At 39.9% G+C, this 25,919-nt stretch overlaps 1 protein-coding gene across 1 annotated transcript in view; it reads right to left on the reverse strand.

Moving 5' to 3' along the window:
- Positions 1–21,755: 21,755 nt before the first annotated feature.
- Positions 21,756–25,919, reverse strand: part of LOC126416854 (uncharacterized) — a 79,705-nt gene continuing 75,541 nt past the window's right edge. The window contains exon 3 of the mRNA XM_050084737.1: positions 21,756–21,966. Coding sequence (XP_049940694.1) covers positions 21,756–21,966 — 211 coding nt within the window. The remainder of the gene's footprint in view (positions 21,967–25,919) is intronic.

Here is a 25,919-nt window from a genome sequence, read left to right on the forward strand (position 1 = left end):
TATGTGCACTGCTGTAACACTCAGACTCCACATTGGATAATTTTCTTCTCACCCTACACTAAGAACGAAAAAAACTGCTTTCCCTTCAGCCCGATATGTTGCTTTATTCTGCAATTAATCTTTTTCATAATGAAATTTCAAAATGTGTTCTTAAATCAGTTATGGTGCTTTACAATAGTTTGTAATGTTATATTACTTAGATTAACAACTTAGTTTTTGTTCTTAGTACTCAACAGAAGGGGGGTGGGAGCTCAGGGTTGGTGGTGGGAGGGGTGTTGCCAAATAAAATTCTCCTATGGTACCAGAATACAGGGAGCCAACCATTTACTGTGTGCTACTTCTGTAATATATACTGGGGATTTTAAAATGAATATCAGGGTTTTTAGCATATATTACATTCAACTTACAATTAACCTTACAGCACTTCCACACTAACAATTATATATATGAAAAGGCCGCACACAGAATTGGGGTCTGGGATGGGGGCAGGTATTTGTGCTTGTTTCCTACTTTAGCTATATGAGTTGCTGTTTAATTTGCTGTATTATTTATAATTTTAAGTTTAATGTAATGAACACTACAAAGCCTTAAGATCCTTATTAATTTTGAAACGCCTGGTACTAACATCCAGTTAAGACTTGTTTAGCTACCATCACTTTTGGACTGGCATCATACTTCTACATTCATTTCAAATCTGTTTCTCACAGCAATGTATGAAATAATTTAATCTGAGCTTAAGCTACTATATTGGCAATCAAAAACAAACTAGCCGAAATGTAGTGTCACTAGTACAAACAACATTTCAGTTACTCAATTTCAAATATTTGCATAATTTTAACTTCTTTCTAGCCAAAGTAAAGATGTTCTCAGCAATTTCTGGAAGCGTTTACTGAAAATGTACTCAACTGCAGTTATACAGTTTGTTAGTGCCAGCTAAAAATATGCTCAGCAACAATGTCTTTTTGCTTTGTTTTGTGTTGTGTTTAATGAAATTAATTATCACATCTAGGAACACACTGAAAGTTACACCAATGTCACCCTCAGTGTTTGTAACTACAGGAATGCTCAAGTAGCATCTCCAGTAAACTGCTGCTGTACATATACAGTGAGGTATCTGCCTATTACTGATGCAGAAAATGCACAAATTTGTGATACATTTGAAGTGGACCTTTAAACTGCCTTAATGGTCACCTTAAAATGAGCATTTTGAAGACCTATCTGAAACAGCAAGTAATTTGCTTAGTCTACTTGGTATTTGCCCTCTGAGGACTAGAACACATGTATTATGAAGCTACAGGCAATGAGTGGCAAATGCACTTAATGCAGTTGCAGTCTGGGTTTATATAAAAGACAATAAATTCCTCTATTCAGCTACTATGTGTGTGTCTTCTGCAGCCTAAGCATTACAGCTCCAGTTTTAACATAAAATATCCTTCCAAATTATGCAGACAAGATCCCCAATAATGATGAAGGGTGAGCAGTATGTATGCCTGTGCACGTTTGTGTGCACACCATACTCTCCTAGACAAAGTGCTCCAAACCAAAATTTTCCATTCACTGAATGGAGTATAAGGCTCCAGGTTGTGTATAGTGAAAGATAATTGATTTCAGTCCACCCACTGTTTAAGGGATGAAAGGCAGATTCGTACTCTTCAGATGCTGGAGAGCAAAAAGTTCAACTATGCCACCTAGGTCAGTGTAGACAGCGCCACTCAAGGTAATACTAGCTACACCTGCAGGTATCTGGTATCCATAGAGATGTCTGATCTTTGCTGGAACCTGCAAAAGGGAGGTGTGTGGTCCTACGGTGAAAACATAGTGTCCCCAGAATTCTTGTTTCTGTCATGTTATTAGGTGGTTGGTCCAAGCATGTAGCTGTTTAAAGACAATGATGTGCTCCATTGATGGGTGCCCCTTCAGTGCTGGAGGGCTCATATATGATCTCTAATGGCCACTTCAATATTTGGTTACTACCAAGGTACTGTCATCCATTGGGGGAGTTCTGAGGGACAGGGTATCACCAAATTGGCTGCTGATAGAATGGCTATAGTTGGACTCTGGACTGCCTCATCAATATCTGCATGTGGCAGGGAGCCAAGGTGGCACCAGAGGTGAAAGCATCCCAGCCAGCACTGTTGAGAGCCTATCTTGACGCATCCATGGGAGTAATGCTGAGGGAGGGACAAGAAGATTGGGAAGTTATCACTACCACACAGGTCATTGTGGACTCTCCAGTGGATGGATGGGAGAAGACAAGGACTGCAAATGGAAAGGTCAATGGCATAGAAAGTTCCGTGTTTTCAGAATGAAATTTTCACTCTGAAGTGGAGTGTGCACTGATTTTGAAACTTCCTGGCAGATTAAAACTGTGCGCTGGACTGCGACTCGAACTTGAGACCTTTGCCTTTCATGGGCAAGTGCTCTACCAACTGAGCTACCCAAGCATGTGGGTAGCTCAGTTGGTAGAACACTTGCGCGTGAAAGGCGAAGGTCCCAAGTTCGAGTCTTGGTCCGGCACACAGTTTAAATCTGCCAGGGAGTTTCAAAGCTCCGTGTGCCACACAGAAGTGTGTGGGGATGCCAGTGTTCAAGAGGCAAGCGTTAAGTTGTGCCAGTAAGTTTCTAAGGTCTTTATTGTGGCCAGTGATCTTGGCTCAGCCCCACAAAGGGTTAAGGGTGTTGATATACCCAACATTATTGAAGGTGAGCTGATGTGATCAACCAAATGCAAACAAAATGTTCTGAGACTTCACCATCAAGAGGGAGGTATGTAAATATTGCAGATGGTGATATCCTGAAATGCTCTTACTTGAACAGCCACAGCCTCTGAAGGTGTATTAAGAGGCACAAGTTCGCTATACAGTGTGTCCAGAACATATGTGCAAACTCTGCCCTGCATCCTGTCATAGTTAGCACAATTCTTATAATATTCCCGGTATCCACAAAGGGCTGGGGTCAATGCTGGAAACTAGATCTCCTAAAGGGCAGTGCAGAAGGCAGGGTAAGTTCTTGAAAGATGTCTCAGCTCAGCCAGATGGTGGAAAAAACTGCTACAATTCCACTGGAGAAAAATGTTGCCAGTGTGCTTGAGGCCATGAAAATACCAAGGAGGCAGGCCCTACAGTCATCTGTTGCCATTGGTTGAGGGGTTATGGCCTCCATATACATAGGTTCCAGGTTCCAGTGTGTGGTGCAAAATGGTGCAGCCGGGGCTGCTGGAAAATCTGCCTCAGCCGCAGGAGTGGAACAGTTGCTATCTGGTGACGTGGGGGGCCACCGGTATGTTTTTTTTTTTTTTGGAGACTACTACTTGTCGTTCCTCTCCATAGAGGCTTTTGATGATTGCGAGGGCTTCTCTGAATCAGTTCTAGGTGAAGATGGCAATTGGGGAAGCCCTGTGACTAGCGGCCTGTGGCACCTTCAGCCACTGGCTAGTGTCTGGTTGCAGACCAGCAGAAATATTCACAGTAAGTCATGAAGTAACCCATCCTGGCGGGAGACGCTGGAGAAAGGCGATTCGTCTCTGGCTAGGAGATAGGGACCAATGTCTCTGGTGGGTCAATTGAAACCATCAATCCCAAAGAAGGGAAACAGCGAGAGTGGAGCCCCCAACCATCGGGGGAGGGGGGAGGGGCGAGGGCAGGCATGGCTGAGTGGCCCTGAGGGTCCAGTGTAGGAGATTTAACAGGCAGGAGCACCAATGCCTAAGTGGGTGGGGGGGGGTCGCAACATTGTCATAGCTTTAGCATACAAACTTGTTTTACATGCTGGGTGCAACTGCTCTTCTTTTTGGCCTCTTGGTAAGTTAGTTTGCCTGCCTGCCTGCCTCCCTCTCTCTCTTTCTTTCTTTCTCTTTCTCTTTCTCTCTCTCTCTCGAACAGTGCAATCTGGTGAGCAGGGAGAATTGTGCTTTCCACAGCTGACTCATATGGGAGACAGGCACAGGGAGCATTGGCATGATGCAGCACTCATCCACAGTCTCTGCAGATGGGGCTAGTGTAACAATGCAAAGACACATGACCAAATTTCAAACACTTAAGCAATTCATGGTGAAGGGGGGACGCACAGTTTCACGTTGAATTGGTATACCATCACCTTGATCTTTTGAGACAATTAGTCTCCATCAACTGCCAAGATGAAGGTACTGGAGGTGACTTTATTGTACTTTGGTCCCCGATATACACGGCGGATGAAGTGTACACCCCTAGTTCCAAGTTGTTCAGACTGTTGTGGGGAGTGACAGTTAGTTATGCCAGCCAGCTTTTTACAAGTGAGCAGCACCCTTAAGTCTGCAGGGGATGCTGTTTTGATCAAAACTGACCTACTTTTCATTTTAGAGATGACTGCCACTTCCCCAAACTTGTCTTCTAACTTCTCCGCAAAGAATGAGGGCTTTGTGGCCAAGAAAGAATCCGTATCAGTCCTTGTACAAACTAAATATTGGAGAGAGTTTTTTTTTTCTGCGAGTCACATAGCCCTATGCTCCTCCCATGTTGAAGCCTTCCACCCATGGCAGAGCCAGGGAAAGTAACATTTTAGTTTTGTATCTCTCTACACTAAAAAGAGGGCTTTCCTTCCATAGTGACTATTGGGCCTGTATGGCCACCAGTGATAGAACTTCATCTGCTTCATTTGCAGCTCACCTGCCATGGTGCCACCTACTCCAAATGAGGGTCTCCCCATTGGCACTACTCAGCCTCGGCAATGGCTACCTTGCCAGTAATCCATTGCTCAGAGTCCTTCCGCCCCAGTCACGATGGACACATTCTGCTTGTGGAGTTAGCGGCCCAGATGTCAACAGTGCAGCCCAGACGTCAACAGTGCGATCTCTGTGTGGTCAGGGGTGCAAGTACTTGATGACCACCACCCAGAACAGGATGGCTACTGTGCTGGATTTTGAGTGTATCATCTTATTAGAGGGAAGGATGCACAGATGGAAAGATGAAGATGGAGCATACACCACATTGGGTGACATTTCCTGCATGATCCACACTTACGCAGAATTTTGAAAATTGGTGGCAGGTCAAATTGAACACTGGGGACCATGCGTTTATTTAATGAAACACTGTAGAGAATTCCTGAAGTTTTAAACTCTAGTCCCCATCATAAACCATGTGGAAGCAGTGTCTATGCCAAGAAAACCATCCAATGGAGAGGCTGTGGGGGAAAGGGATGGTGGAAGTATAAACTTGCAGCACGAAAAGGAAGTAATGCCGCCAAGGCTGGACTCTCATGGTAGCCGAGCACATACAAGAGTTGTGAGTCGTTATGGGTTATTTATTTGAATGAATAATACATGCCGTAACTGCTTCAGTGAGCATTGCAGAAAGTATTTGCAACTGAAGTTAACACCCACATTATTACACCATGTGTAACAAAATAAAACACCAACTTTCACTGAATCTGTGTCATCTATAATGAGAGTTTAATTTATCAAGATTCTGACCTACTCCTTAGATGGACTAGGTACGATCCCTGCCATTAACTTGTGTCTTTGCTGTTAGCTATGACAATTTGTATGTATGTGCCATTCTGTCATCAATGGACACGGCAGTCAACATTCAGTTCCCAATTATGTACATACTGACTGTCTGGTCAGGCCAAATAAGCAACAAGTAAATAAATAATTATTGTTGCCATTCTTTCAACAAAGCCAAAAATTTTCTGTTTATCTAGGAACTGTTTGCCTATGGCTGTAAAAGGAAACAAAGATGCATTTTGATACTGTAAAGATGCTTTTATGTGCAGAAATGTATGATCATTTAATAGTTTTGAGTGAATTTATGATTTGGTATTTATTTTGTGTAGTGAATACCAATATTCTTTAGGCACTGATAAATTTAAGACAATGCCCATAACAAACAGGAAGAATCTGGTAGCGCCCATTTAGAAGATTACCTTTAAATGTATGGCTCATTTTACACTGTAGAAGTCTAAGGGTAATATTACTAGTAGAAAAGAGGTAGGTGAAGACACAAACTCACCATAAGGAAACCTTGATGGAAAACAAACGGGAACATTTAGGAGTAGAACCAACAACATACAAGACACAAATTTAACTAATTCTATGATACTATCCTTTCTGTGGGTTTTTTTTAACAAGTAGGCATGGTCAGCACACATTTATAGCATTTAGTGGCTGGCTATTGGGATTATATCAGGTCAACATAACCTGCATAGAGATGTAAAGTGGTTGCCTGATTCCAGGAAGATTTGGAGCTGTAGACTGACAGTTCCCTGTAGATTTCAGATTTTTATTGCTTCTTGTTTTGTATGTATGCAGCAATGGCTGTCTTGCAAGTTTTCATGCTTCTTGAAACTTTATAGCCTGCTTACAATCACGATGGTGCTCAATTTGTGCTGATCTGTTGTGTGCCCCAGCTGGACATAGCACTTGGGCTTAGTCAGTCAGTCAGTCAGTCAGTCAGTCAGTCAGATCACCAATCCCTCCCTCCATATCCCTCCTTTGCTCTACACTAGCACTATCTTCTTGTGAATCTGTGATAATGAGGGCTTTTACTGTAACTTTAGTGGGGCCTACCAAATCCTGGATCCTGTTGTCATTCCAGAAATAGATTTGATTCCTCCTTGGCAAAGCAGTTTGCCTTCTCTGTCATCGACACCCTTGACTTATGGTAAGCACATGACCACTTATTGTATCTGTCAGCTCCATAGGTGTTATGCAGTTCTCTCGATTGTTGTTTGATCTTGCTTTTGATACTGATGTGGGCTCTAGTTGTTGCCATGTGTAGGGTAGAACACTTCTGAATGAGATGATGGGGTTTGGTATGTAGGCACTGGTTGATGTATGTAAGTTTTCAGTAGACCTCATGTGTCTGCCATTGGGAGTTCTGTGGGCCTCAAGTCCAGGGACGGAATAGGTATCAGTTTGCTGTACGCACTGCTTCTGGGTAAGCTAAATTAATCAAGTATAATCCTTCACATATTATTTCATTAGGGTGGTGTGTAATTTTGTAACATTTTTGTTTGGTATGTTAATTTTCCAGTTGCTATGGGCTTATTTATTGATCATCATTTTTTATTTGTAGTTTCTATTTGAGTTTACGTATTGTCATTTTGTCATTTGGATCACTGCTGACATTTATTGTTAACAACTGAGGCTTCCTGCAGAAGCAATCTAAGAACAATAGAACAATGATAAGGAATACAGTGTGAAGTGATGCTACTCCATAACAACACTCGCCTGCATTCTGCTAGACTGACAAAAAACACTATGCCGAAGATGGGTTGGAAAGTCATTCCCCACCCACCTTGTTCACCTTAGTTTGGTCCCTCAGATTTTCACCTTTTCTGCTCTCAATCAAGTAACCTTTAAGGAACTTCCTTTCTGGACGAAAATGCACTCCAAACATGGCTCGAAGAGTTCTTCACCTGAAAACCACATGTTTTCTACAGTTGCGGAATAAAAATGGTACCCCAGCATTGGCTGACTGTTGTAAATAGTGAAGGGAAATATATTCTTAATGACTAAAGTCTCTATTATGTGTATCTGTTGTGATTATGAAACTTATGGAAAAACACTATGAAATTTTGCAGCAACCCAATAGGTAGGCAATTCAGTCCCATTAACAATGGACCTCAGGGAGCAGCTTTCATTACGTATCAAAGGTAATTCATAAATTCTTGGTGTTGCCAGAACTTTGGTGGTCAGTGCCCATGCTATATCATTATCAAGGCTGGAGTTTTGGATTAATGATTGCATCTTCTTAATAACCTTCACTGTAAGTTGTTTGTAGATGGGCTCATTCAACAAATCTGTCAGTTCTTGTTCATATTGCACAATACCTATTGCAACCATATGGCTTTTTCTTAATCCACGTGAAAAACCACCATGTATTCATTCCTGTGTTCCTCTATCCTTAATTACTTTTATGGTGGGTCTTTCTTCCCAAAAGATGTAACATTTGGGTGGTTTTGCTCTTTGTAGTCTTTGGCTTCAGGTTGTGGGAATAGTCAGAGCGCCACTTTAGCAGATTGAATAATTTGTTCCATGCTGATACTTGTAGCCATCACTGATAAGTATAGCCCCTCAGACAGTACTGATACTGCTGTCAGTCTGATACGATAGGTTGATGTCTGTCTGAGATGCATCAGTCCTGTCCTATGCCCGTGTCTTTCAGATTCTTCTTGTGGTAGTTACAGAGTGATTATTTTTCTGTACAGGGTTGCCTTTAAATTATTTCATTGGTTTTGTTCCAGTCTGGAACCAATAGTTTTGGCAATAGCCACAGATGTTTTTTGAGCAGCACTATTATTTATGACCAGATTGCTTCTGAGCTGTTTGAAACTTTCCCCACAACAGATGATGGCTGACCCATTCATAGATGGCTCTTATTTTTATGTTATCCAGCTGGGGTTGAACCCATAGTTTCTCCTTCCTCAATAGATCCAACTTTTGTACCTGTATTAATTAACTGTGATCTCAGCAATTTTAGTATAGATGTCTTTGATACCTGCTTCCAATGTGACCAAGGTGCTTTGTAGCAATTAAGATTTAAATGCAGTAATATTGATTGTGAATTTCAAGTATTTGGAAAAGTGTGTTCAGGCTTTACAGCAATGAAGAATGTGAGACCACAATGTTGTCATTGCTGTCTCACATTCTACAGTAATCCATACAGCTCTCATTTTTTTTTATTATAATGTATTAATATTTTAAACAGTTCAAAAGCTGTGATTCTGCACATCAATGTAACTAACTTTTTTTATCCCATGACTATGAGAATTTACTCTCATACATGTAATTACTGATCTCATCAATATACATGTAAATTACTGTTACATGAAGTCTGGTAGTAACAAATAATTATCAGAAAACTTGTCCATTTTAGGACTGGCAACTAAATTATTTTATTGCACAATTGGAATTCCACAAAAATACAGGGTTACTGGTATTTGTGTCTCCAGAGTCTAAAAACTATTGTGGAACAATTGCCAGACATTCAGAAAATAGACATATGCCAATGGATAGAGCATTTCTCCAAGTTCTCGACTCTACAGGTGATTAATGTGGGTACCATTTGTGACATGATAAATGTCAGTATGATAGTAAACTATTGCCATATATGTACCAACATGGGGTCGATATCAGCAACTGCATTAATTATCCTGCCTTTTATTTCTTCCATATTAAATGGCAGTGGAGGCAGGAACACACAATTTTTGACATAACCCTGTGTAAAAAGAAATCACATGGGATTAAGATGGGTGACTGTAGGATCCACTGAAGGAAAGGAAAGGAAAGCCATAATGGGGAGCATGTCCAATCCATTGCTGAGGTAATTTGGCATTGAAATAATCACCATCTGAAAGAAACAGTGGTAGAGCATAATCTTGTTGCACAATGAGGTCTCCATTGTCTTCCAGTAATTTGAGCTGTGTCATTACTGCACAATGTCAATATAAATAAAACCAGTCACAGTTTCCTCCACAAAGGAAGATTGTCCTTACAAGGACATGGCACAAAAGCAATAACTTTAGGTGAATCACAAAATTGTTTCACAATCTTATGTGGTGGTTCTGTGCCCAAAATATATGTATTATTATGGTTAAACTTTAGAAGCATAAAACATGGCTTCATCATTGAAAATCAATTTCTGTGAAAGTCTTCCTTCAGTAAACACTGGAAGTCACTGGAAGTCACTGGAAGTCACTGGAAGTCACTGGAAGTCACTGGAAGTCACTGGAAGTCACTGGAAGTCACTGGAAGTCACTGGAAGTCACTGGAAGTCAGAACAGTGATGATTGTCCTGAGTGGTTAGAACACTGAACAACTGCAGCTGTCATGCTTTTAAACACACACATTTGCATAGAATGTTCCAGACATTTGAATGCAGTATCTGCAGTTCTCTCAGTTCTCTGGCTGCATGCGTCATCAATTTCTTCGGGAAGCAGACGAATGATACACACACACACACACACACACACACACACACACACACACACACACACACACACACACACACTCTCTCTCTCTCTCTCTCTCTCTCTCTCTCTCTCTCTCTCTCTCTCTCTCTCTTCACTTTCTCTGCTGATGCTTCAAAATTGACCTGCCTTCCTTATGTCACATAAGCAGCCAAGCAGCCAGTCCCATGGAATGTGTTTTCTCATGAGTGGATTGTTTTTTCTGTCAGAGCTTTTATCTGTTATCACAAAATGCACCCACCATGCCATTACAGACCACTTTTCTGACCTGCCTCCACCAGTGGGGCTCTCACAAACTACTTCATGCTCTATCTACTAATATTCTCATTTCTTTGTATGCCTTGTTTTTGGATAGTTTACCTTTGAAATGCTGGAGGTACATATGAAAAACCCTGTAAAAATGTCAATTTATAGATATCATTAGCCAAAGTTGATGTATCAAATCCCATTTCTTTGCACTAACAAGGGAATGGTCCAAAAAGACATGTCAAAACCTACAGGAAGAAGACAACGAAAGAAATGTATTGTCCAAATTTTAACTGCTAAGTAAAAAAACAGCTAAAAATTGCCAAATTCTTAGTGCACCAGGCAGCAGTACAAATGTGCACCCCTACTTTGTAAACAGGAAACACAACACAACACAACCAGATAGAAATTTGTAAAGAACATTTCAGGTTGCTGTTCATTGGTAGTTTCACTGACACTACACTACACAGTTACTATTCTCTCGAATTGGCTACTCAAGTATTACAAATTATCAGTTGCTTTTTGGAGTATTGTTAAGATTGACAATACAGACAAAGCTGAATTAATATTTATTGTGCTTTCATAAGGCATGCCTGATATCTTTTCTTCCAGTTTCACAGTAATGTGGAATCCAATTAATGTTATCTATTTAGCAATGATGAAATATGAAGAATGTGGTTTCCAGCCAAAAATCACCTACTTCTCCTGAGGATGTACAAATGTGTCATTTGTTAGTTTATTTCCTCGACATACATTCAAATGATATTGACATTTTGTTTGAAATTGTGGATACATTAGAAGAAATAGGAAATAACTGTGACGATGTGATGAATTGTGATTAAGATGACGTCAGTTGTGCCAGTAACAGCTATGAAGAATACCTTCCAAGCCTAAAAGAGACACTTACTGAAACTGCTTTCAGTGACAAAGAAAAGGCAGTGTAATATTAGTTAAACGAAAGAGGAGAAAAACACTTGAAGTTACACAGTGTGCAAAGGCATTTTCGTTTTGTACAATTTGAGTGTGAACTGTTCAAACGGAAGAATGAATTACATTAAGAAAGAAATATGCTCCAAGCAAAAACCCGAAACCATCTGAATGAAAAACTGTTCAAAAGATTTAAAACAGCTCGTGAGAGGCTATGCACCGTTACCGATAGGGATCTAGGAGACTGGGCCCTCCAAATTGCATCCGACATGAACGTTTCTTATTTCAAGGCTTCGTTGAACAGGCTATGCATGTTCAAGAAATCTTACAGAATAGGAAGTCGCAAAATTACGAAGTTTACATCACATAAACATGTACAGCAGCTGCCACTGATATACAGTGCTAAAGAGAAATTCATAGTTGACATAAAGACAAACTGCTGTTAATAATGCCGATGAATCAGGTTTCATGAAAGAACTGCGTGCACACTGCACATTATCATTTCAGGATGCGGAGGGTGGGGTGGGTTGATAACAATAAACAAAAAATAAAAAACAAACAAACAAAAACAAACAAACAAAAAACAAACAAAAAACAAAAAAAAATAAACAAAAGAAATAAACAAAAAAGAAATAAACAAAAAAATAAAAAATTAATAAACAAAAAATAAACAAAAAATAAAAAAACAATAAAAAACAAAAAATAAAAAATAAATAAAAAAATAAAAAAATATGAAGTCGGCTGCCAATCAATGAATGCAATTCACATATGATAATACCAGTGATAAGTATGAGTGGTTTACTGTTTCCGCAGCTGTATATCTCTCTTAAACAATGGCAAAGCAAATCAGGACCACAAATAAAAAAATGGAGTGTTTAGTTGCAAATATCTTTTAGTCAGTGTATCAAAATCTGGAAAAATGGGAAAGAATAATTATCGAAACATATTCCTACCAGCTGCAGAAACTAATAACTTGCTTTTGTTGGATTCATCGTTTGGATGTAATGACACCTCTGTTTTTGTGCAGGATGACAAAAAAATCTGTAGATGTAGTGTGGAGCCCACTTGGAACTACTAGAGTGATTCAACCTCTTAATAAAGAATTTTTTTCGACAGTGGAAAGCACTTTTCAGGAAATAATCAGACAACATAATTTCTGCTACGTCTCTCTTACTTCAGGTTTATGAGCAGAACAGTATTCTTAAGCTCCGGTCATATGTGCATTACCAGTTTTCATCATGCTTCACGAATTTGATGAAGTACACATAGTATGCAGCACAATATGCAGAACAACAACAAACATTTCTGACTCCATCCCAATTCTGTCTAAATAAAACTAGGTTACTGCAAAGTGCCTGACTTCATCAATTTTTCCTTTGTCCAGTGCGCCTGGTACACGAATAATGTTTGATTTTGTCATTCAATACACATTTCACATTTTTGTGACACTACGGGGAATAAACAAAGAACTGTTTCACTGATAGTCAAATATACAACATTCAGACATTATAATAAGGAATGGCCTACAGGTATTGTTATAACATACTGTACCGCAGGACATATTTCATTTCAACACATTAAGTCCTCACTGACTGAAGTCATATGTGACATCAAGCACTGCCATGATTTTTATTTCTGTACCAGCCACTTTTTTCAGAATTACATGGGCAAGAACTGAACTGTCAATATGAAGTTATTCAAAAAATTGCTTGTATAGTTTAAGCCAGTTTTTCAGAGGAGCAAACAAGAACAAGCACAAGCAAAAGATAATTCTGCCTGGTGTACCAGTAGGCCTCTTGCAGGTCTTTCAATTGGATGCCACTGCAGCTACTTAAGTGTCCCTAACCCTCCCCCGTTAGCTAATTGGAAAATGGAGACCTGCAGTTTAACGGGAAATCCGGAGCATGTCTTTCGTGGCCACTCCATCTGTGAGAATTGAATACTCAGTTAAAAATCATAGTGAAAAAGTTGCGGTCTAAACAGTATTACATCCTGTGTTATCTGGATTACTAAGAGAGTGCTTTCTTTGCCACTAGACCATTTTTGTTTTAGAAAAACAGAGGAAAGAAAATGACCATTAGACCTTACACGCATAGTGGAAACGCTAGCTGTGCCACTACTTGAGGTGATGCTTGACATTGGTAATTAGTGTTCTGTTTATAAATTTCCCCTCAATGGTAATGGGGAGCCAGGGAAAAATGACAGCCAACATACAAGGAAAATTTTGTACCAGGGGAGGTGAAGACTCAATTCCATGTAAAGTACATAATCTCCACACATTACGCTTCCATACAAATTGACACTTAAATTCTTCCTTCCCTGTGCCATTTTACATACTCCATCAAGAACAGTGCACTCGCCATGCAAAATAATCATCACTGAATATCCTGTATGTTTTATATTACCTCCAAAAACTAGAAACTAACAACACAGTGTTCATAGTCAATGTTTGCTACCTCGTGTTCTGTTCCATTTCCTGTAGTATAAATGATTCTACCCATATACAAGTGAAAGATAGTGAATTTTTCTGCAAATGCTCATTCGCACATGTTCACTTCCATTCATTCCATTGTAAACCAGTCTTTAGGGGCTGCACGAGTGATTTGCCAAGTCACACGCTAGGCAGGCAGGGCTGTACAAACTGCCGTTATAAACTATTCTTTGCGCGGCATAAATGTGTAACTTCAACATTTTTTACAAAATGTTTGCACTGCCTCTTAGCAGTGAAAATTTTGGCAGTGCATTTCTTTCGTTGTCTTTTTCTCATGTAAAAAATTTTAAGGTAGGTTTTGACACGTCTTAATGGACCATTCCCTTGTTAGATGTAACTCAGCAGATGGGAGCTCATCATTACCTTCTGTTATGGTATATGATAATGAATACCACAGTGATCTCACAGCAGGTACACCTTGAACTACTTTTGTGGCAGAATTAGTACATACATCTATCATATGGAAATATTGCAGACCAGCAATTGAAGTGCAGAAAAAAGAAAAAAATGAAGAATTTATATATGGCTATCAATCATATAGTGATCCCCAAATTGAAAAACCTGCTGCCTTTCCATGTTATCAACTGTCAATGTGCATGGACTAAGCTGGCCGGAGTGGCCGAGCGGTTCTAGGCGCTACAGTCTGGAACCACACGACCACTACGGTCGCAGGTTCAAATCAGAGAAACTATCAATGAACAGCAACCTGAAGTGTCCTTTACAAATTTTTATCTGGTTGTGTTTTCTGTTTACAAATGTGCTGCCAACCTCGCACGCACATTTCTTTTGTTGTCTTCTTCCTGTGTAAAAAATTTCAGGCTACGTTTCAACATGTCTTATGGTATCATTCCCTTGTAAGTAGGACTTAGTTGTACAAAGCCAGTGAGCATACTACTTGCGAGGGTGAATATGGTACTCATGTAAGATCAGATGCCCATCATTTGTGTGTCTACAAAAATTGGTTCTTTGTTTGATGTTTTGAAACCAGGTGGTAACTATTGTGGTACAGTATGTTAAATTTGTGTGTTCCTTTAAGATTTGAAAGGGAGTGCAGTAAGTACCTGGTGTGCTGCTGTGATTGAAATTAATCTGTGGTGTCTCTGGCACAGAGTGTCCTATCTTTAGCACCTTTCTTCTTTTGACTAGTATGTCTTGTGTGAACTTTTGGTGCATAAGATGTGGAACCGTCATAATTGTTATAGGTACAAGTGATCAATAAATGTATATTTTAGATTGAAGTGAGTTACTTCTCAACGAGTCTTCCGTGATAACCACAAATCTGTATATATTATACCCCTGGGTGAAATATTGCCATGAACTTCACTTTGTTTCAAAGTAGGTGAGCTGATTGACTGTAGTTAAGTTTATTATGTCGTCTTGTGGTTGTGTGGGTTGTCACTGTGATTGAATTTAATTAATGACAGAGAGGAGTTAATTCCCCAGTAGCAATTAAGGGAACCTGGAACTTAAAAATGATGAAATTTTGGGTTTTCAGTTTATTGAAATAAAATACTACAGATCTTCCTCTTTAAAATGACATATTAATCTTACCTGTAGCACAACTCCAAGTATTGAAAATATTTTCAATAATGTGCTGTAGAGGGCATGTCGCGACATTGAATTTCCATGGATACATGTTCATTGAAAACATCGTTTTTCAAAACTTCCAGTCTTTCCAAAGACTTTGTATTATGTTGGCAACATGATTTGATAGGCAATTGTTTTGTCTGTGTATTGTAGTCGTTGGATACTGTTGTTTACATTGAGCATTTGGTGGTTATTGCACGATTTGTGTTGTATTTCTATTGCATAACTGGCACTTATCAAATATGCCTCGATTTAGTAACAGAGTTTACAGGAGGAAGAAGCCTCCTCTGAGGTACACTAGTGGAACTGTGACAATTTCTCCAACCTTGGGAAATGATTCTGAAAATAGTGAGGTTATTCATGAAATGAAATCTACTCCTGTCTCTAGCAGAAGCAAGAAGTTGCATGGATCAACTGAAAAAAAATACTGCAGTTTATTGGAAAAGTGTAGTGAGGGTAATGTGAATGAAATAATTAACATTTCATTGCTCTCAAAGGTGAATGAGAGTTCAGTACTGTGTAAGGAATGTTGCAAATTGAGTATGTCAATAAATGTCAAGCGACACATAGGACTTGCGGCAGTAATGTGTCTCCATTGTACTAGTTGTCATTACAGTGCTTCATTTTGGAACTCAGAATATATCAAAATAGGCCAAGGTGAAAGTGATAGTGAAAAAGCAAGTACTATTGTGTAAATATTAAATGTGTTTATGATCTAAGGTCAGTCCGTAAGGGATACTCTGCTGGTCAAATGTTTTGTGGTGTAATGAATCCTCCTCCTCCACCACCACCACCACCACCACCACCACCACCACCACCACCAAAACTCTCAAAATATAACTCGGTTGTTGGATCCTGTGTTGAAGATATTGCCCAAGAACCCTTGAAAGAAGCAGTGGAGGAGGCTATGGCAGCGATTGAATAAATTCCAGATGTTGAGAATCCTCGGGACCCGACTGTCGCACTAGATGGTACATGGCAGAAGCGCGGACACACTTCACATAATGGGGTAATAACAGCAACAAGTGCTGATACTACAAAAGTTATAGATGTTATAACTAAATCCAAGGACTGTAGGTGTCCTAAATGAGTGAAGGATGAGCATGCAGAAAACTGTCGAAGGAATTACAGTGGGTCTAGTGGGTCCATGGAAGTTTCCGGTGTGAAAGACAGTCGTTCTCTCCTGTGGCACAAGGTCAGATACCTACAGTTCCTGGGTGATGGTGATTCGAAGTCTTTTGATGCTGTATCTGAGCTGAAACCTTATGGAAATGAGTTACCATTACTAAACAGGATTGCATAGGTCATGTTCAGAAACGTATGGGAACAAGGCTGCGTCGACTGAAGACCACAATGAAAGGCCAAGTACTCAGTGATGGAAAACTTTTGGGTGGAGCTAAAAGATTGACAGACGAGGTAATCAACAGATTTCAGAGAGACTATGGACTGGCAATAAGGTAAAATACTCAGTGTTGATGCAATGGAAAAGGCTGTAATGGCACTTTACTATCACACCTTATCGACTGACGAGGAACCACTACATGGACTATGCCCACAGGGACCCAATTCCTGATGCAAGTACAACAAATATCAGGGATCTGAACGTGTATACAAGCATCACCACAGTCTACCAGAAACTGTCATGAAGGCTATAAAACCAATTTTCAGAGATCTTTCTGCAACTTAAGTTTTGAAGAAATGTCTCCATGGACGTACACAAAATCAAAATGAAAGTGTGAATAATGTAATTTGGACCAGAATCCCAAAAAATGTGTTTGTGGAAACTCATACTCTTCATTTTGGAGTATATGATGCCATTGCTACGTACAACAAAGGTGACATTATAAAGTGCAATGTGCTGCAGAAGTTGGATGTGATGCCCGGAAAGTACATGGTGAGTGCAATGATGTCGATAGACAAAGAGGAAACGGGATGCTGAAAGGAAATAAAAGGAGTGTGAGAGGCAAGCCAGACAAAGAATGAAAGGTGTGAAAAGAAGGCTAGATGGGGAGATGTCTAGTAACAGTGAAAACCCCCCTGTGGTCCTGGACTCCACTAAAATGTTAGTGAAACTTTTAAACTCTTTTTCCACAAGTTCACTTTTTTGCCATATGAGGAACATTTTGTACTAAACTATTAGAGATATAGACTTCAAATTTTCAAGGAATGTAAACAATGCCAATATACACCTTGTGTCATAGCCTTTTTGTGATACGTAATTGATAACAGATTTTATTTCAAAGATACTATGTCAAAAAATGTGTCAATTATTTTCAGTAACAATAATATCTTCCCAATAAATTAAAATCCATATGGTACATGGTATTAAATATATGTAATATTATACTGTAAAAGTTTCATCATTCTGGTGTTAATAGTTCATAAGAAAATTTTCCTTACATTTAACATTGGAGGTATAGGACGTTTCGGGTCCCCTTAAAAGTATTGGCTTATAATATGTTGAAATGTGTGCAACTGGACCAGAGTTGATTAGTGGAAAAAGGCGCAGTCCTGGTACCTTTTCTTAAATTATACATAAATGTTTCAAGATAATATGACATGTTTTAGAATTTATTTTTTGTTTTAGAACTGTATAACCTTGTTGTTTCATTACACCTGTCTGAACACGAGAATGCCTGTTGAGACCTGTGGCAAATTTAAGTAGTTCTTGTACCAGTTTCTGAACAGAATTTTTCAGGATGAATCTAACTTCCTTTTTCAGCTATTGCTATTCTGTTTTCATGTTGTAAGTAAGTAATTTAGCTCTTGTTATTGGAATTTTATCAGTTACTAGTTTTGAACTGATTGAACTCTGAGGCACAGAGATCCTTTTAGGAGACTATTTTGATGTTTCAGTGTGATTTACTTGTTAGTGATTCAGTGATGACCTTATGAGTGCTTAATTTAACAATCACATGTGCTCAGGTTACCAGCATGTGCCTTATATAGATTTTATCATGCAAAATAAACAGCAACATTTTAACTTCCTGGCAGATCAAAACTGTGTGCCGGACCGAGACTCGAACTCAGGACCTTTGCCTTTCACGGGCAAGTGCTCTACCACTCCACTGCAGAGTGAAAATCTCATTCTGGAAACATGCCCCAGGCTGTGGCTAGGCCATGTCTCCGCAATATCCTTTCTTTCAGGTGTGCTAGTTTTGCAAGGTTTGCAGGAGAGCTTCTGTTAAGTTTGGAAGGTAGGAGATGAGGTACTGGCAGAAGTAAAGCTGTGAGGACAGGGTGTGAGTCACGCTTGGGTAACTCTGTTGGTAGAGCACTTGCCCGTGAAAGGCAAAGGTCCTGAGTTCAAGTCTCGGTCTGACACACAGTTTTGATCTGCCAGGAAGTTTCATATCAGTGCACACTCCGCTACAGAGTGAAAATCTCATTCTGGAAGCAACATTTTATCTTGCTGAGTGCGTGCATATCTCCCATAATACTGAAATGGTAAGGATGTAAAGGCCAAGGTGAAGATGCATTTCAACATATTCCAGTTGAACATGACAAACAAACTAACTTTTGTACAAGATACTCTCTACCACCCACTATGCAGCTGTTTGACGATTGCATATGAAGACCTGGATATCCAGTAAATTAAAACTGCATGTCCGTGCAGTACTAGAGATCACAAATGGAGCAAGTATGAGTGATGTTAGGGTGCTTACTTAAAACATCAAGGCACTGCTGTTACATCAATGCAAATGTGTTTGCGTCATTCCTGCTGTAGTTTGCGAGTAAGAGGAGTCTGAGAACTACGGTGCTGCAGTCACCTCATACTCATTGACTTGTTCCCTCTTACTAAAGCAGGTGAGTTGAAACTTACTGTTACTGCAGGAGATGAGTACATGATCTTGCTGCTGTGAAGTGGAACCAACAGGAGGAAATGACCAATTGTCAGGATCAAATAGCATTTAAGGAAGCTGTCTTATGGGACTGTAGAGGATGTAAATCAAAAATTAATTGATGGAAAATATGCAATTGCAAAAGAGTTCCATTAGAGGTGGAGTGGTATCTGCAGTATGTTTACACTATAGTCCATGCTTCACACAGAAACATACAAATGTTGTCAAATGCAATCAAAATGGTTTTATTCTTGTTTGTTTCACCTCCACCAGGAGAAAATATATGTGCTGCATCAAATGAAAACTGGGCACAGAGCATCATCACTATTATACTTGTGCCACAAAAGAGTGTGTTATTTATGTATTTATTTTGTGATGGCAACTTGTCTTTTTGGGCTTGCTGTGAGTTGTGTTGCTTATCATTCATTTCTGTAATTTATTTTAATAATTAATCACCATTTAGAGATTGCAGTTCACCCTCATGTCGTGCTTTCTGTTACTGTCCTTACAGATCAGTAATACCTATAAACATGTCAATATAATTGTTAGGCATTCTCTGAATATACTGTATATTAAATATTAAAATAAATCTACAGCAGTCTTCAAAAGTTTTACCTAAATAAATGTATGTATCAAAAGAATAATAATCACAGTTGAGCAATCATTGTTATATTGGTATTCAAGCCACTTCTGTCATTTAGGTAGGTCAAACATCTTGTGACATTTCAGCTTGCACTAGAGAATGGCTATAAAGATGAAATAATGATTGTGAAATAAATTAACATTACTTTCCAGTTTAACAGTGGAAATTTATTTCAAAATGATTGTGTAACTAGTGGGAATGCTCCGAGTCTGCATTTATACCCACTATCTGGCGTATTCACTCTCCTTCCTGAGTGAGTCAAGTCCACTTGTACCTGGCAATAGATTCAGGTGATGATTGGGCTGTGGCAGATACTCACGAGTCAAATCTACTGTGAAAAGCAGAGAGTGAGTTTGCAGAGGAGGCCACAGGACTTACTGGGGAGTTTAAAGTGAGTATACAGGGCTCATTTCTGATCTCTTGACTATTCTGTCTCTTATTGAACAAATACAATCAATTGTGCTACCTGAGCCCTTGTAGGAGAGCAAATCAAAAACAATATTATGAAAATGATAGACTGCTACTCACTGTAAAGATGACATGCTGATTTGCAACCAGGTGGCAGGGACTAGGTGGCACAACACTGCCACGAACAGTGTCAGGAGGCTGTGGGGAGGGATGGTGCAAACAGTGAGTTGGAAAGGAGTGGAGCAGAGAAGGGGAAAGACTGGTGGGTGCATTGGCAGATAGTGGTACACAGTGTGGTTGAGGGGACATTAATTGGGAGGAGGTGATACGACAGAGGGGGCAGAACCTTCCGGGTGGAGGGCTTGGGGACAGTAGGTTGAAGCTGGGATGATGTCAGACTCTGAGAACTACAAACTGCACAGTTCAGGAAAGCTGGTGATCGAGTCGAGGACCTGAATGGCCAAGGTTTTGAAGCAGCCATTGAAATCAAGCGTGTTATGTTCAACATCATATTGTTGAACAGGATGGTCAAGTTTGCCCTCTGACACAGTATAGTGGTGGCCATTCATCCCAGTGGATAGCCGTTTGGCAGTCACACCAATATAAAAGGCTGTGCAGTTACTGCAGCAGAGCTGGAATATATGACATGAGCGCTTTCACAGGTACATTACCCCCTGATGCAGTGGTATAATTCCGCAACAGGACTAATAGGAAGAGCTGGGTGGGTGTATTGTGCAGGGCTTGCATCTGGTTCTTGCACAGGGATATGATCCTTGTAGTGAGTGGTTGGGATTAGCAGTCTCTTAAGGATGGAATAGGATGTTGTTGAGCTTGAATAGTTGAGGGAACACCACTTTAGGAGTGGATTGGAACAGCTGAACCACATACTTCATCAAGGTTGTGATCATCATGCCCTGAAATACGAGCCATCCTACCCTATATCATTCCCACTCATCCTAAAGTGGTATTTCGTCACCCACCCAACCTCCAAACATTCTAGTCCAGTCTTATGGAACTCCCAATCCCAATCCCTTGGCACTGGGATTGTATCCCTGGTCTAGCCTTGCACAGTCAACCCACCCAGGACACCTCATTCCAGTGCTGTTACACATTTATCCTACACCTATCAAAGATTGAGGCACCTTTGAAAGCAAACATGTCATAACAGCTCTGTTACAATCATTGCACAGCTTTTTATATTTTTGTGACTACCAACCAGTTATTCACCAGGATGAATGGCCACAGCCAAACTGTGGCCAAGGGCGAAGTGGACCATCTCGTGGTGCAATATATAGCTGAACATAACACGCTTCACTTCAATGGCTGCTTCACAACCAAGGCCATACAGATCATCGCCTCCACCACAAGCTTTTCTGAACTGGGTAGATGGTAGTTCTCCACTCCCAAAATTGTCCCAGCCTCAACCTACAGTAACTTACTGTCCCCACACCCTCCACCCAACAATTTCCATCCCTTCTGTCATACCTTCTCCCAGTTCATGTCTCCTCACCCTCACCCTCATTGTATCCCACACTGCCACCGGTTTTTTTCCTTTCTCTGCTCCTCTCCTCTTATGCCCATGTTGATATTCCAATCTGGTCTTTTCCATAGGCTTCTCACTTTCACAACTCAGCTTTAGTTTGAGACATTTGAAGTCAGTTTTTACTTACAGACTTCCATAAGATTTAGATCTCTCACGAAATGCTGATGTGTCCTCTGCAGTTGGCCCAACTGGCAACTGCAGTGGTGCACCCATTTGATCCTGTTCCAGTACCTCTGGATAAGATGTTGGATACTGCTGTGATCCGGGTGGGAAGTTTTTTGCTTCGTCTGCAGATGTCTCAGAACTGAGCATGTCTGGTAGATCTTCAGTCTCACTGTAGATAAACACAATCCAGTACATTACAAAAGCAGGAAAGAAAATTTTGAAAGAGAGCTGAACAGAAATACCTTGACCTTTAAAAATTTGGTACAAAGAGAGGTGTATAGCATGTATACTACACATTGCTGGAATGCCTTGAGTGACAGTATACCTTCTCAATGTCTATTACTGTTACAGAATATCAGATGTGGAAACCTTATGTGGGGATGATTGCTACATCTACACCTATACTCTGAAAGTCATTTTTCAGTGTTTGGAGCACTATGTGCCACTGTCACTCGGGTCATTCCATGCCAAGTGGTCTAAACCTTCCCACCATCATGTCTCCAATTTTCTTCAAATTTTATCTGTAGCACTAGTCAAGTGCTAAATTAAGTTTCTCAAGATTTCAAGCCTCTAGCTGCAATACTTGCTGATCTACACCCCCTTGTCTGAAGGGTAGTAAGTTCGCATGCGCGCGACATCAGACAAAATGCCATTTTTGGGGTCTCATAAAATTGAAACCAATTCATAAGAATGGTTAGTAAGATGAGACCCTGTACAGTTTTTTGTGCTGATTCAAACGAAATTAATTATAAGATTACTGATGCAAAATCCGGTCAAACAAGTCGACTCAAAGTGTACCCCTAATTCTGTCGTGACTTAATGCGACAAATTTTGACCAATATTCAGACTGCAATAATTTCCTTGCAGATAAAGATATGGACTTGAACTTTTTACCAAGTCTTATCTTTGTGCTGGACATAATACAGCTGGATTTCCAACTACCCAGGCTTTATAGTCGCCTTGCAAAATCTCTTCAAATTTGGCAGTGTCAGCGCAAATGGCTTTATTTACCAAAGTTCAAAGCCCATTACTACAAAATAGTCAGCCTGGATTTAATTGTGAATAGTATCATCTGAAAGAGAAACTCTTGCTCTACGAGATGGATATATTTTTCTTTTGCAACGCTTCCATTAAGTGCTTATTTACTCAGGTCAAAGTATCTTATATTTTGTGTGCGCAGTGCCCTGCGTTGGTCCATGATGGCTGAGCCATTACTGGTTATCACAATAAAACCAGCATCCCCATCGCCATAGGGGCCACGCCCGATAGCCATGCAGTAACAGCCACGGGTGGGTATCTTTACTGCAGGTTCCCAAGCCTGATTACAGGGTGTCTTTACCACAGGATCCCAAGCCTGATTGTGGGTTTCTTTATGCAGGTTCCCAAGCCTGTCTTCCTCAGTTACTTCATCATTCTGGAAGCATCGTTGATTTGCAAGAGAATGCTTTCAGGAAAACTGTATTGCCGACCAGATGATGTCACTGATGGAGCTGGAATAACACCAATGATAAGTTGTTCTGGAATCCAGCAAGTATCACGTCTTAAGGGCCAATAAAATGAACTTGCAGGACCATGAGGATGCATAAAGCTTATGAAAGCATCTTTCTGTTCGACTGAGATTTCAACGATGTTTCCAATCCACCATTTCTTTTCATAAATGCAAGCAACATACTGCCCAGGCTGAAGATCCATGACTTGAACTACTACTTCAGCAGCACTAATTTTGGCCAAAAAAGATGTCGCATCATTAGAAACTCTACTGACCTTAATTGTCGTCATATCAATGGGCAAAAAATGGTGGTTTTCTCTTGTGCCAGCTAGAGTGTGCCCTTGCAGGAATCTTTCTTCTTGAGAAGCTTTTTCTTCTTCAACTTCCTCTTTGCTGATGAAAAAGAATTTGATTCCATTGATATTATCATTGCAGAAGTTGAAAAGATCTTTGGGCGTTAGAATCTGGTTTTCATATGGACGTTGCAAACTTGCTCTTGCTGCCAACCGTTTTGTTGTGCCTCCAATGCCATCACAAGGCGACTTTCCATGGCTTGTTCCAAAGAAATTCCATTCTGCTGTTATTTCAAAATCTTCTTTGTGATAGCATAAGTTGAGAAAATTCTTGAAATTCTTATATTGTGCAGCTGAACCATCACTGAAGTAGTGGATGTGGCTTATTTTGGAAAATTGCATCTTCAGGTAATTGATTACTTTTCCAATGTAAACATGGACAGTAATCGTATCGTGTCGAAGGCAGTCACTAATAACACAAAGATTCACACATTGCACCTCTTCGTTTTCACAGTAGTAGACTACAAATGGATGAACTGTTGCTTGACTGTTTTCCCAGTGAAAGCCTTGCACTGCATCTTGAACAATAAATGAATAGTTTTCAGCAAAATCCATTAGTATTATGAATTCGCCTTCTTTCAAATCAGTTTTGAGAGCTTTCAGGTGCTGGCTTTGATGCTTGGCAATGTAGTGATGACAAGACAGGTTCCAAATTTTTGCTGCAATATCTTCAACATACTCTTCTGTTGAAAGCTGCTTTGTTTCTAAAGTATCCCTGTCGGTATGAATCCATTGTTTGTACTCAATCAGTTCTTCAGGGTCATTATCTTCAAAATATGTTGCAATAACTGCTTCTACACCTTCTGGACCAGGGCAGTTTTCACAACGATGAAGCATACAATCCTTGTTTTCCAAGCTGCAAACAGCTTTGCTAAGAATTTCCTTGTAGTCTTCATTGATTGATGCACCAGTGAGCATAAGCTTGACATTTTGGTGTATTGTACAGACACAAACTGAGTGCATTCCAGCAGAGCCAACTGTAACACACCATTTTGGTCTAAGCTCGCAAAACTTTGAGAAGCCAATTTCTGGTCCATTTTGCTTCTGATAAGACACGTACATTTCCTTCAAATTGCAAAGCAACAACCGCTTTTGCTTGTACACCTTTGTTCCTGAAATTCTCACAGGCACACAGTCTTTCTTCCCTGGACAAAGTCTGCTGAATTCGTCATCTTGAAAAAAGTCATGTACTTTCTGAACAACTTCATCTGAAAGCTTCCTTCCTTGCCGATTTGCTGGAAAAGCTAGAACACCTTGCTCATTCTTCAGTTTTCTCGCTTGCTTTACCATTCTTTCTGATACATTAAATGCTGTTGTCGTATCTTTAATTGTCCAGCTTCTTGGAACCAAGGTCAATATTTGAACTTTTGTCCTACGATTTGACACTTTACATTTTTCTTTCAACTCTTCTATAAGATTATCAAGATCTGCACAATTATTGCATGGGCGACTTTTACTTGAACTTGGCTGTTCATCGTAATTGATTCCTACAGCAGCAGCAATTTGATTCCCAATTAAACTTTGTGCATCCAAGATCTTTCTTTTTGCATAGCTTTGCTTATCTCTTTTACTTAGTTGTCTTCTTTTCAATGGTGAAGCACCAATAAATGATAAACTTTTGTTGATGGCTGGTTCAGTTTCATCCGTTGTGAAATCTTGTTCAGATTGGGTTGATAGTGATGATGAATCTTCTAGCTTTTGGTTCAGTGCCGACATGCAGCGAGGGCAAAGCTTCTGACCAGGTTTTATATCAATCACTTATTTTTTCTTTAACAGGCAAAGTTTGGCAGCTGTTTCATTATCAAGCAGTCTAAGTCCAGCTTTTACATTGTGATTCCTCTTCTTGAATGGATTGCAACATTTCTTTTGCATCGCTTGATATTCATGTAGGAAGAGGGCTTCATGGTGGAAGCAAATGATGGAATTTTCGTCAAGTTTGGCTTCTGAACGCGAAACAAGCAATTTCTGGTCACATTCTGTGAAATCACTAAACGCTTTGAATCCAGTCTTCTTAGCATAGAAGATAACATGGCACTTCGATGCAGCAGCATCTTTTCCAATTGAACAGGGGGCCAACGATTCTTCTTCTTCATTAACTTCTGACATCTCTCACTGGCCAATCACTGAATAAAACACGAATGAAATATCCAATTATATCAGTAATTCTAAGCGACTATTAAGATTCAAATTCCTAGAAATGAAGAAAAATTAGTGCATCGCGCATACAAAATATAACAACTTTGATGTGAGTTAATGAGTACTTAATGGTCGCGTTGCAAA

Source organism: Schistocerca serialis, chromosome 8 (genome assembly GCF_023864345.2).
Source record: "Schistocerca serialis cubense isolate TAMUIC-IGC-003099 chromosome 8, iqSchSeri2.2, whole genome shotgun sequence".
Taxonomy (NCBI): domain Eukaryota; kingdom Metazoa; phylum Arthropoda; class Insecta; order Orthoptera; family Acrididae; genus Schistocerca; species Schistocerca serialis.